Source organism: Nyctibius grandis, chromosome Z, assembly GCF_013368605.1.
Source record: "Nyctibius grandis isolate bNycGra1 chromosome Z, bNycGra1.pri, whole genome shotgun sequence".
Lineage (NCBI taxonomy): Eukaryota > Metazoa > Chordata > Aves > Nyctibiiformes > Nyctibiidae > Nyctibius > Nyctibius grandis.
The window spans coordinates 77029206-77041906 of NC_090695.1; the positions used below are offsets into that span (position 1 = coordinate 77029206).

Consider the following 12701-nt stretch of genomic DNA (forward strand, 5'->3'; position numbering starts at 1 on the left):
GCCAGCCTGTTAGGCCTAGAAGCATGGATACAAGAGACACTGTCCTAACCCTTTGTGTCCAGTTTTTCAGTCTCTCAGAAACAAGGTTTTTATGCTGCAGTCATCGTTTTGTGGTAGAAGACAGAACAGAAACCTTTTTCCTAGCAATTTAAAATTAGACGTTGAGTTCCTGTTCACAAAGCACTTCCCCTTAAGAAAGGCCTAAACACAGCTTCTGAACGTATATTTTTCCATGTTTATCCACAAGACTAAATAGGCCTTTTTAAAGATAATAAAATTCAATGTATTCCTGTTTGGTTTTAAACCTAAAACCCACTGTATATATCAATTTTGTTTCTGCAAAGATAACAGTGAATATTCTGTTTGTTATAATAAATATTTAAAGGTGAATTGTGGTAAAAAAAAGGGTTAGTTTATTGACAAGCCGTTATAACTTACAAAATATAATCAAAGTTTTGGATGACAGCTTTACTACTAGTGTTCCATATGATGCTATACTTATCAGTGAAAATTTTCATTTCCATTAACCTTACCACACTTCCAAAGTAATGTTACATTGTAGCTATCAGGCACAAAGTGCTGCTTTAATTAGAGGAGATTGTCCCCTATTAAAAACCCCAAATAATCTCCCTTTTCAAATACTGCTTAATTTTATAGACCTGTTGCAAAAGTAGTTGAGTGAGGGTCATTGGGCAATTCAAAGACTGAAAATACAGTTCTGCTGCACTGAAGTAAACATTAATCAAATTAAAGTCAATTAACATGAATCTCCTCTTCCACTGCCTGCTTAGTAAAAAACAAACAAAAAAACAAACAAAAAACCCACACAAGATTAGACCCAGGAATTGCTGTTGCACTATTAAACTAGTATAGCTCCTATAACCACAGAAGTTTGTTCTCGGGTTATTCTGAGTGTACTAATAATCCTAAACAGTTAACATAGTATTTACATGAGGTCAATAATGAGTGAATAATACTCATAAGTACAAACAAAAGTTTAGATCAGGCAAATTACTTCATCAAAGTGACAACTAGTGTACTAGTTAATCAGTATCATGCAGGGGAGATACAGAGAAAGAGGAAATATTAAGAGATAAAAGGAAAAATAAAGTGTGGTAACAATCAGCTGTTGTTTGAGGTGCTAGCAGAGCAGCAAAAATCTTCTTCCAGGTCTGCAGGTTCTTGTAAAAACATCCCAATTATTTTAAATCACGTTAATTCAAGAAACTCATATTTGCGGCATGATTTTTATTGCAGAAATTTACTACTAATTACAAAAGCTTCATGTATGAAACCCTTTGCAACATCTGAAAAAATTGTTGATAAATCCTTTTGGCACAGAGAAATAGTCTCTTAAAGTTATTGTTTTTAAACTTAAAGTTCTCAGCTGCATAGCACAATCCCTAGCAGGAGTCATGGTAATGTCTTTCATAGCTATAGCCCCCCACTGTTCCAGGCTTTCAGAGGCAGTTCAAGTAAATGGCGTTCTAACAGTTGATGAACAATCAAAAACATTTGTCCAAGCAACTTGTCCAAGCAAACTACACTTGTATATTACATCACTTGCTCAAATTATTCAAGTGGATTATAAAATATAATCCAAACTACAAAAGTTAAGCAATACAAAGAGTGCTAAAGTATTGATCCACAAGTTCATAACAATTAGTATTTCACGAGCTCATCATGTGGGCATAAATTAGAAACCACACCTCAAGCTTGTTGCTGCTTCCACAGAAACCAAGGAACTAAAAGAAATGAAAGACAACATGAGAAGCTGAGTACAGAAGCTCTGTTTACTTTGATTTTTTGTGAAAAACTGATTCAAGCCTAGATCCCTAAATTACAACAGATCATTTTAAAGTGGCAGTCCTCATCCGGACGATTAAGGATACACAGGTACTTTAAAAAAAAAGTTAATGGATTTACAATGGCAACAGTAGAACAGATTTCAACTATTTTTTTAGCAATCCTCATTACCTGATACAGCGCTTCTAAAGTGACAGGGTAGAAAAGATTTTCAACAATGACTCGAAGAACAGAACCTTGACCTGGACGGTGCCCACCTTCAGCAGCAACAGCACTTGTCATAGACAGTCTTCCAGACTGAGGAGCATTCAAAGCTTGCAAGGCAGCTTGGGCTCTCTGAAATCATGACATAGCAGAGATCACAATTAACTTACACACATAGAAATTATTCATATCCAAACAAAGCTTTCTTACAAAGAAAAGCATGTAAAATGCATTTAAAATGCAACTTCAAAAAAATATATTCCCTTAATCTGATTATCTATTCAAATCCCACGTTAATAGGTAAATCATATGTCTGCCTTCCCTTCCCCCTCCCCTAAAAGAAACCAGATAATACTTTCACAGAATTATGACTTTCTCTTTTAGTTAAATTGTTACTGCTTTGTAATGCCATATAGACACAATTTTGCTTTGATTCATTAAGCTTTTGTCATTCTAGAGATTTTCCACGAAATCAATATGACAACAATATTGTAATGTCTAACAACCAGTCAGTGTACCAAAAACTATTTGCTCTGCTTTACTAGGACTTCATTCTCTTCAGGAACTAAGTTTTGCTGGGGATAGGCTTAAAGGTGTGTACCCTGCTCTTTTTTCTGAGCCAAGCTATCAACCACAAAACCCACCTTTAAATCTCACTCTTCAAACTGCCTCAACTGGGACTCTGGAAGTCACTATGCTTGTTTTTGATGGGCTTTCCTCAAAAAGGTCTTCAGACTACCTCTGAGAGCACTGTGGAGAGATGTCCCTTTCCAAATGTACTGTTGTGTCTTGAAGTCATGTCTCAGTAAGACTATTTCCTTGGAAGACTGACCAACCATGACACACAGTAAAGATGTTACCCAGTTTCAGAAACATGTAAGCCTGCAAGACAATCTGTAATTCAGGCCTGAGCCTAGGCACTAGGTCATTAATGTAGAGTTCAGGTGCTCTGCTAGGGTCTCTAAAACTTAAATAAAACTCAAATATAAGAGTCCTAAGTGCAAAAAAACCATTTTTTTTTTAAGTAGACAATGTTGGTTTTATAGAAGGAGAAAGCAAGTGTCATGCACTGAGTTGAAAACACTCTGAGAAACTGACACAAGAAGACTTATTTGCAAATATGAGTATAGTTTTCCTGAGGCTGCTACATACACCACATCCTTAAAAAAAAACCTTGTTATTTTATTTATTTGTTTTTGCAGATAGCAAACCAATTCAGCAGTATTGGATGAGGAAACAAATAACATTTATCAGAATGACAAGCTTGCAAGATTTCTGTGACTTTTGTGTCAGTACAGATCAAAAATGAGCACTGATTTTGGCTCCAGTCACTACTTGCAACATTCTTAGAGACAACAAAATCATTATACACACATCACATTATATAATTTATGTATCTAAATGGGAGGTCAATTGTAATTCGTCCAGGAATGCAAAAATCCAAATGAATTTCAACTACAATATGATTCTTTGTAAACTTTGATCTTGTTTTGCAGAGTAATTCCTTGTTTAGAGATTAGGATTTAAATCGGTCATCTGCAATGTTCAATTCATATTCTTAAGAAATCAATTTTTAGTATTTCAAAAATACAAGGAAGAACTTAATTCTGGTGTTTGGCATGAAGTTACACATAAAACTGATGTTTTATCAGTGAAAATATCAATTTTATTGGATCTAGGGTTCTTCTTAGAATGAGCAGTCAACATTAAAGATAACATTATTAAGAATGAAGTTGAACAAGTTAAAGGTGACAATTTGCTATTCCTGAGTTTGGCAAGGCTTTGGAACAGCGCCAACAACACAAATCTTATAAAAGCAGGTTACACGACCCCTCACAATAGCATCCATATCTGATAAAGTAAAAAGCTTCAAAAGAGCTGCTTTTTGGGCAGAAAGTAGTTCATCATGTATCAGCTGGGTTTGCTCTTCCATGTGTTATTCAGATAGCATCTACAGACCCATGAGATTAGCAATTAACTTTAAGAAAACACAAACGTATAAAATTGAAGTGGTATGTTTTTGTGGTATTCCTGCTACTATATTATGGACACAGTAACAGGGGAAAAAAAATCAGGACCAATTATTCAGAGAAAAGATTTACCAGAGAAGACGTGATATTTTCTTCATATTGTGAAGCTATTGAGAGCTGTTACCTAATGTTAAAACTTAGCAGAAGTTCATTCAAAGCATATTGTAAGCAAGTATTCTAAGTAGTGTAGAATATAATTGCAGGGTCACCTACAGCAGGGTGCTTAGGAGTGTTTCCAGTCAGGTTTTTAATGTATCTGAGGACGGAGGCTCCACAACCACTCAGAGCAATGCATTCCAATATTTGACCACTCTCACAGTAAAAAAGGTCTCTTAAGTGTTGATTTTTCTGTATTTGCATTTATGCCCATTGCCTCTTGTCCTGTTACTGGGCACCACTGAAAAGAGTCTGTCTCCACCTTCTTTATTCCCTCCTCACCACATGTTTGCAGACATTGATAAGATACCCCCATTCAGGCTGAACAGTCACAGCTCTCTCTGGCTCTCCTTGTATGACACATACTCCAGTTCCTTAACCATCTTCACTGTCTTTTGCTGGGTTTCCACCACTATGTCATGTCTCTCCTGAGGAGTACTAAGGAGCCCAGGACTGGACACAACATTCCAGATGTGTCTCATCAGTGCTGAGTAGAGGGGAAGGTCACCTCCCTCAGTCTGCCAGCAATGCGCTGCCTTCTGCAGCCCAGTAGGCTGCTGGCCTTCTTTACTGCAAGGGCACATGTGTTGTCCACCAGGACCCCCAGGTCCTTCTCAGCCAAGCTGCTTTCCAGCTGGTTGGCCCCAGTGTACAATGGTACCTGGAGTTACTCCTCCTCAGGTGCAGGAGTTCGCATTTCCCTTTGTTGAACTTAATGAGGTTCCTCCTGTCGGTCCATTTCTCCAGCTTTTCAAGGTTCTTCTGAATGGCAGCACAACCATTTGGGGTGTCAACTACTCCTCCCAGTTCTGTGTTGTAAGTAAACTTGCTGAGGATGTTCCCCATCCCATCATCAAGGACATTAATGAAGATGTTAAACAGTACTGGAGACAGTATCAACCTCTAGGGTACTCCACTAGCGACTGGCCCCCAGCTGGACTTCATGCTGGTCACAACCACTTTAGCCTTTCAGATCACTTCACAGTCTACTTATCTAGACTGTATTTAATCAGTTTGTCTGTTGGGATGTTATGGGAAACAATGTTGGAAGTCTTACCAAAGTCAAGATAAACAACATCCACTGCTCTCCTCTCATCCACCAAACCAGTCATCTCACCATAAAAGGCTACCACGTTGGTCAGGCATTACTTCCTTTTCAAAAACCCATGCTGACTTTTCCCAACCACCTTCTTGTCCTTAGAATGTTTGGAAATGGTTTCCAGGATTAGTTGCTCCAATACCTTCCCAGGGACCAAGGTAAGGCTGATCAGCCTACGGTTCCCTGGATCCTCCTTCTTGCCGTTCTTTAAGATAGCAGAGAGATTCAGTTTCTTCTAGGCCTCAGGAACCCCCTTCAATTGCCATAACCTTTCCAAGATTGTAAGAGTGGCCTCGCAATGACATCAGCCAGCTCCCTCAGCACTCACAAGTGCATCTCATTAGGGCCAGAGACTTTTGTTTATCCAGTTTGTTTAAATGTTCCCTAATGAGATTCTTCTCTACTTCCTTCCTCAAGACTTTCCCACTGTTCTCAGTCGCTTGGTATCCCCAAGGCAAGTCAGCCTTTTTCATGTCCTCTGTCACCAGGGCCCCTGCTCCATTCAGCAGCAGACCCACATATTCCCTAAATCTTCCTTCTGCTGCTGATACACTTTGAGGAGCCATTCTTGTTGCTGTCCACATCCCTTGCCAGAACTAACTCCATGTGGTCTTTGACTTTCCTATCCACATCCCTGCATGTTCAGATGATGTTCTATATTCCTCCTGGGTCATCGGTCCATGATTCTACCTTTTCTATGCCTCTTTTTTATGTTTGAGTTCAGTCAGGAGCTCCTTGTTCATCCAAGCAGTCCTTCTGCCACCTTCACTTGATTTCCTGCTCATCAGGATTCTTGAGCTTGAGCTCCTCCACAGTAATTTTACAGATATTGAGAAGTCCTTATCTGAAAGAAGTTACTGCTTAGATAACAACAGACAGAAATAATATCTAACAGAATTTGACTACTGGTGTAGTAGAAAGGAGTCTGTTTATTTACTAATGTTGTGGTTTAACCCTGATAGGCAGCTAAGTACCACACAGCTGCTTGGTCACTTTCCCCTAGCAGGATGGGGGAGAGAATCAGAAGGGTAAAAGTGAGAAAACTCATGGGTTAAGATACAGACAGTTTAATAAGTAAAGCAAAAGCTGCACATGCAAGCAAGGCAAAATAAGGAATTCCTTTACTACTTCCCGTTGGCAGGGAGGTGTTCAGCCATTTCCAGGAAAATAGGGCTTCATCACGCGTAACAGTTACTTGGGCAGAAAAACACCACAACTCTGATCGTCCCACCTTCCTCCAGCTTTCATTGTTGAGCACAACGTCATATGGTGTGGGATATCCCTTTGGTCAGTTGGGGTCAGCTGTCCTGGCTGTATCCCCTCCCAACTTCTTGTGCACTCATACTGGCAGGGCAGTGTGATAAGCAGAAAAGGCCTTGACTCTACGTAAGTGTCACAAGCTACTATGAAGAAAATGAACTCTATCCTAGCCAAAATCAGTACACAACTCATGTACAATTCTATCCTGTTAAATGGAAATGTTATACTTACAGCCTGATTAGGTAGATTGTCAGTCTTAAGTTCTCTGTGATTGGAATACTGAATATAAACCGGCTGACTGCGGAGATGAGGTGTAGAAGGAGTATAGTAGTTCACCATACTAATAGCAGCTTCTTCAGAAGCCATTTCCAAAAATGCCTGCAACCAATACATAGCTGTTTTCAGTGTTGTTTTGTTTACAGGAGAGAACAAAACATCAAAGCACCATCTATTCTCAATTCCACTCTCACTAGAAAAAGATCATGTGAAAGTACAGTATGGATTTGCTCAGCATTAAAATGCTTTTGTGTGTGCGTGTTTATGGGGATATTTGATTTGATTTGTGGGTTTTCTTAATAGGTTTTACACTGTTAAGTAGAACAAGTCATTGAAGAAGAGATGGAATAAGTATGACATATGGGAAGCAATGCTGCTAAAAATACCACACTGCTAATGAATTTATTAGATCCCTGCATCCAAGCACTATTACCTAGGTAGCAACTACACATACTGATCGAAAAGTAGGAACAGGACATCTATCAGTTTGTGCATTATATTAACGCAACTCAGTGCTCTAGACAATTCTTGAATGAATGCCTATTATTTTTAGGATTTCAGTTTATTCATGATGTGAACTACCCCATCACATCTAAAAGGATTTAAAAAAAAACCCTAAGCCATCTATTTCTCATTAAAAAAATAACATGCATGTTAATTATTTAATCAGGCAGGTTATTTCAAGACATATATGTCATAGGGTTTTTTTTTAAATCCTTTTAGATGTGATGGGGTAGTTCACATCATCTACATATTCTTACATAAGGTGGATATAATGCTTAGTAATATTATTAACAAGTTACTAGCTCATTATTTAATCCAAAAGTAAATTAAAAACTTAAAATAAATATCAATACACATTTCACATTTGAAAATATGAAAATCTTGAGCTATCAATGAAATATTTAGACATTGTGCAATCATTTCAGCCAAATGCAGTACCAAAAGGGTCATAACATGAACCACATCTTCAGCTTTGCTCTTATAATTGAAACATCGAAAATGACAATACCTGACTTTTTCCTTTTAACATCAAGAGGTTGGTTACTTTGCCAAAAGGGAGGCCTAATGAAATGACTTCTGCTTCAGTAACATCACTTGGAATTTGACGAAAATGAAGGACACGTGAAGGGGAGCATGGCGATCTCTCTCCTTCAAATTTCTTCTTGTCATGCCTATCATCTAAAATATTTTAGGGAGAGGGATGGACAAGCAAACAAGACAAACTTATTGCACAGTATAGATACCAAAACCTAAAAGAGACAAACTGCTGTCTCAGCGCTGACATTGACTTATCTATATGTCTTTGAATCCTAAGAAAGGACAGTTCATACATAACCAAAGAACAGTTTAAGAAGACTGCTTCAGCTGTTCCAAATCTCCACTGCAAGGGGAGTGTGTGGTGTGTTTGTTTTGCTTTGCTTTGGGTTTGTTTGTTTCTTTCTTTTCTTGTGGGGACAAGGGGCAATGGGTGCAAGGTGGAACACAGGAGGTTCCACTTAAATATGAGGAAAAACTTCTTTACGGTGAGGGTGACCGAACACTGGAACAGGCTGCCCAGAGAGGCTGTGGAGTCTCCTTCTCTGGAGACATTCAAAACCCGCCTGGACACGTTCCTGTGTGATATGGTCTAGGCAATCCTGCTCCGGCAGAGGGATTGGACTAGATGATCTTTCGAGGTCCCTTCCAATCCCTAACATTCTGTGATTCTGTGATTCTGTGGTTTTTTTTTTTAAGTCTTACAGAGAAACCAATAACTTCTTCCCAAATGCCCATGCAACATAGTTTAAAAATGTTAATTACACAAAAGAGGGGCAAGCAGTAATCTGGGGGTAATACCTTCATTTTTTTATTACTAACTTACCTTCCTGCATGGTATGTTTCTTAATTAGATTCAGTAGCTCCCTCAAATATTTTTTCTTATTTTATTAAGGAAAGCCTGCTGTCCCAGAAGATTGTAAGTCTTGAAAAGCCTTTGAAAAGGGTAGACAGCAGTGAGGCATGAAATCTGTACAGATTCTGAAGTCTTCCACTTTGGCAAACTGCCTTTTTTTTTTTTTAACATATCCCTATTTGGAGCCTGTAACAGGTAATTGACCAATGGTTACATTTCAAGGAGATGACTCAGAGTCCTTGAGAGCACTTTCAAGCAGAACACCACATCTGGAACAGGCATGTTGTTCTAGTAGCTATCACAATGGAGTAATAACTTGAAGTAGTAAAAATGTAATTCATTAGCCAAACTACAGATGCCAGTAAGAGATTCTCCTAAAGCAAGCTACAGAGGCCTATGAGACTGGATGAAAAAAATCAAGAGACAAGAGACAATGGAAATTGTATTGAAGTTTAACTGCTTACCACTTAAGTTAAAGGAAGAAACAGCATTCTTTTTTTACTTATGCACCACAAACAGCTTCACTCCAGGAAGAGAGAGAGCCTGAACACCTCATGTGTTACATTTAGCCTTCCAAGGAGACTCACAAAAGTTTAGGAAAAAATATCCATATGAGCTTAGTAGGTTACCTCAGATTTTGCTGTAGGTTTTGACTACAGTCTGAGGCTGAGAAGTGGTTCACGCAAGTCATTCTGTATAAGGATCTTTACAGAGGGTTTTTTTACTAGTGGAAGTCTGTAAAACTCCAAGTTAGATGATCTAAGCCCCAACCACGGCACAATCATAAGCCAAATTAACTAATTCCCCAACCTGCAAAACAGAAAAGTCTGTTATGCCTTGATTTTTCCATCAAGAAATTTTAAATGGCATCATGTGCTCTGTGTGCATTCTGAAAAACATGAACACATGGCACACTTGTTGGGGATGAGACTTCAAGACAAACAGAAACATATTAAATCCATGTCAGTACCAAGCCACAACAGGATATATTACTATTAAAGTCTAACAATCCATCCTATTTTGTTAAATCTGCTTTTCAGGTTCAAAATGGACAAGATGACCTTGACTTAGCTAAGTCAAGGACTGCTTGAATAAAGCAAGCAGGAAATGAAACCTAACAGAAATTTTGCTTTTAGTTTAAGATGAGAGACTCTCGCAGAAGCAGTACCTTCTGGGTTCTGACTCATTATCAGAGGTGACGAGACAGAGCTAAGTGGCAAACACAGCATTCGCTCTCTAAATCTTCACTGAGTGTTACAGGAGTTTTCAGGTCAGTCATTCAGCCAAAAAGGGCAGCGCTTCCCAGAACAGTTTCAGCCTGTGTACATACAGTATGCATCCTCTATTTCACTATCTACCCATTAGCAAGCATATGTTAGCTCTAGTTGATCTGGCTTCTGAACAGTGACAAATACCTGACCCAAAAATGCTATTAAAGTCCTTCTTTTCCTGTTGTAATTATATTAAGTTTTGTGGAACGTTAGATAAGTCACTAAATCAGCAATAAAACCTAGCACTCATTCCATCCCAAGTATAAAGACCTCAGCATTTTTTAAACCGTGCTTCTTTCTCCAGCTATTGTTTGATACTAATCTTGATGTAGAGTGATAATCATGTGTTTTTTCTGGCATCTAAATTTCAAAATTGATTCAACAATTCTTTAAAGCATGCCCAAGCTGACCACCTCTTCTGAATTTTACACGCGATTGTGTGAAAGCAAAAAATCCTTTCAGACAGGCAAAGATAAGAGAATCCTTATAAACAAAGTGAAATTTGGGGCCTGATCCTACAAAGGGAAGTTCATTACAATCATGATTCATGACTGGTACAAATATATTTCCCAAGTGAGTAGCCTCAGAGTAAGAAACATATTTTACATATGTGACTCACCAGACTAAAACGAAAAAGAAAAATAATTTTGTCTGCTGCTTCCCTTGCAAAAACACTACCATTCATCTCAACTCATGGAGAGATTGTCTGAGGACAAGAACTAGCAGGAAAACATCTGAAAACATATCACAGGACTGTCTATGCTGCTGCTCAAGAAGTTCTGGAAGTAGGGTAGAAAGCAGGAACAAGAACACCCAAGAGAATCAGCTCAACTCTATCACGAATCCATATAATGTGTCCTATGTTTCACCAAACTGAGATTTATATATGATATTCATCTTCTATCTCTGTAATCTCACAGCCTTGAAATACTTCAAAACAAATTCTTTTCAAATCCACAACGACATGAAAATTGAGTAGGCACTTGAGAAATCTGTACAGAAGGCTACTTGCTTGATCATGATTATAGAAAATAGGTATTTTTTTGTCCATTTCAACTGATTAGTTTTGGAGCTCTCAATACTGTCATTGAATTGGATAGACTCCAGTGGCTCTACTGTTGGAGTCAGATTACAGTTCAGGCTTGGTGAGGCTGCTAATGGTGACAAAGAATACAAAAAAAAAAAAACACATTTACAGAGAAAACACACACCGTTGAAGAACTGTGATAAAAAATCATTTTTTATGTATACCTGTAGCTGGAGTAGAATTGTTCATGGTAGAAGGCTTGTTACTGACACCAGAAGAAAGAATCTTGTCAGGTCCACGCTAAAAAATAAAAGACAAGATTATTAGTAAAAGCTGTTACAGAGAAGGAGCTTGATACAAAAGTGCAACAACTCCTGTAATGTATTCTTCCCAAGAACACTACCGTTCTATACACATTATCCACTATTGCTGTGAACTTATTCTTCAGGGAAAAAAATGCCAACAACAGAAGTTTTCCTTCTGTCTCAAGATGTTCACAAGTTCAGCTGTGTTACACTTCTTACTTCTCTTATAATTTATCCTACTAGAGTTTACTTTTTAAAAGATCAGGAATAACAAATGCTTATGAAAAGAAATGAGCTGGATGCAGGCTCTGGGTCTGCAATACAACATTGCTTCCAGATATGAGAGAACACACAGCCACACAGGTAAGGTCAGCATTTGTGACCGGACACAGTGGAGCTTGAGCAAAACTAACTCAAGACATATTCCAATATACCAATGGCATTTTTTTTAATCTAATCCTTGTCCTAAAAATTTGATGGTGGATCATACATATTTAGAAAAAATACTGAAAAGCAAAGTGTACACTTTAAGAATACTGACAATCTGAGACTCTACCTACTAACAGAGAAGAGTTTGAGCACTACCGGTTCTTCATTCAAGTATCAGTGCCTAGCTGCCAGTTAAGTCTGTTTACTCTTTTGGACTGCTCTAGCATGCCAGCCAAGCCAACAAGAAACAAGGTACCACAACAGCTCTGAAAGGCAGTTAAGATTCCTGAAACTTTCACCACACTCCTCCATAGAAGCATTTTCATGAAAAAGTTGAGACTGAGGGAGTAGTTCTACAAGACGGAATAAACCGATCCAAACAGCTCCTCACCACGTTGGCGGAAGGACAGGTTCCCATCGCTGTTGCCCCAGTATTCCCACCTGCTCATGGTCATGAGCTGTTTATCTTGCACCAGCTCTAGTGCCCAAGAGATTTTCCATGAGATGACTCAGTCCTCCAACCTGCTAGAGTTCTGTGCTGAGTTAGGTTAGTTAGTTAATCAGCTGAAAGAGAGGTTTAAAAGTGCCAGGATCCAGTGCAAAGAAAGGGGTAGGGATACTTGACAAGGACAAAGAAAGCATCCTTCTGGCAGCAGCAAGCCACCATGCTGGCTTGCATTGGTTGCAGAAGTACCACTCATAGCAGACTGGTTTATAAGCTGTCTGTGCTTAAAGGAGCAGTTTGGTTCTTTTCATCCTTGCAATTAACCATGTGTTTCTGCTGCTTCCCCAGTGTTGGGAAGGTCACTCACAACAGAAGTCTGTGACCAGGTTAGGATGCTGAAAAACCTTTTCAGCCAAATTTAGCTGATCACGAAGCAGCACAGGTGTTAATGCGGGATGGAGGAAAACATGACTGTGTTCATCCCTCTCTGGTAGCAGTA

At 38.7% G+C, this 12701-nt stretch overlaps 1 protein-coding gene across 3 annotated transcripts in view; it reads right to left on the minus strand.

Annotated features, from left to right (window-relative positions):
- Positions 1-12701, minus strand: part of PTBP3 (polypyrimidine tract binding protein 3) — a 57741-nt gene that overhangs the window by 16014 nt on the left and 29026 nt on the right. For all 3 annotated transcript variants that reach the window (XM_068422197.1, XM_068422195.1, XM_068422196.1), the window contains 4 exons: positions 11248-11323; positions 7844-8013; positions 6787-6933; positions 1978-2142 (listed from right to left, as the gene is read on the minus strand). In XM_068422197.1, the coding sequence (XP_068278298.1) occupies positions 1978-2142; positions 6787-6933; positions 7844-8013; positions 11248-11272 (507 nt within the window). In that variant the 5' untranslated portion in view covers positions 11273-11323. The remainder of the gene's footprint in view (positions 1-1977; positions 2143-6786; positions 6934-7843; positions 8014-11247; positions 11324-12701) is intronic.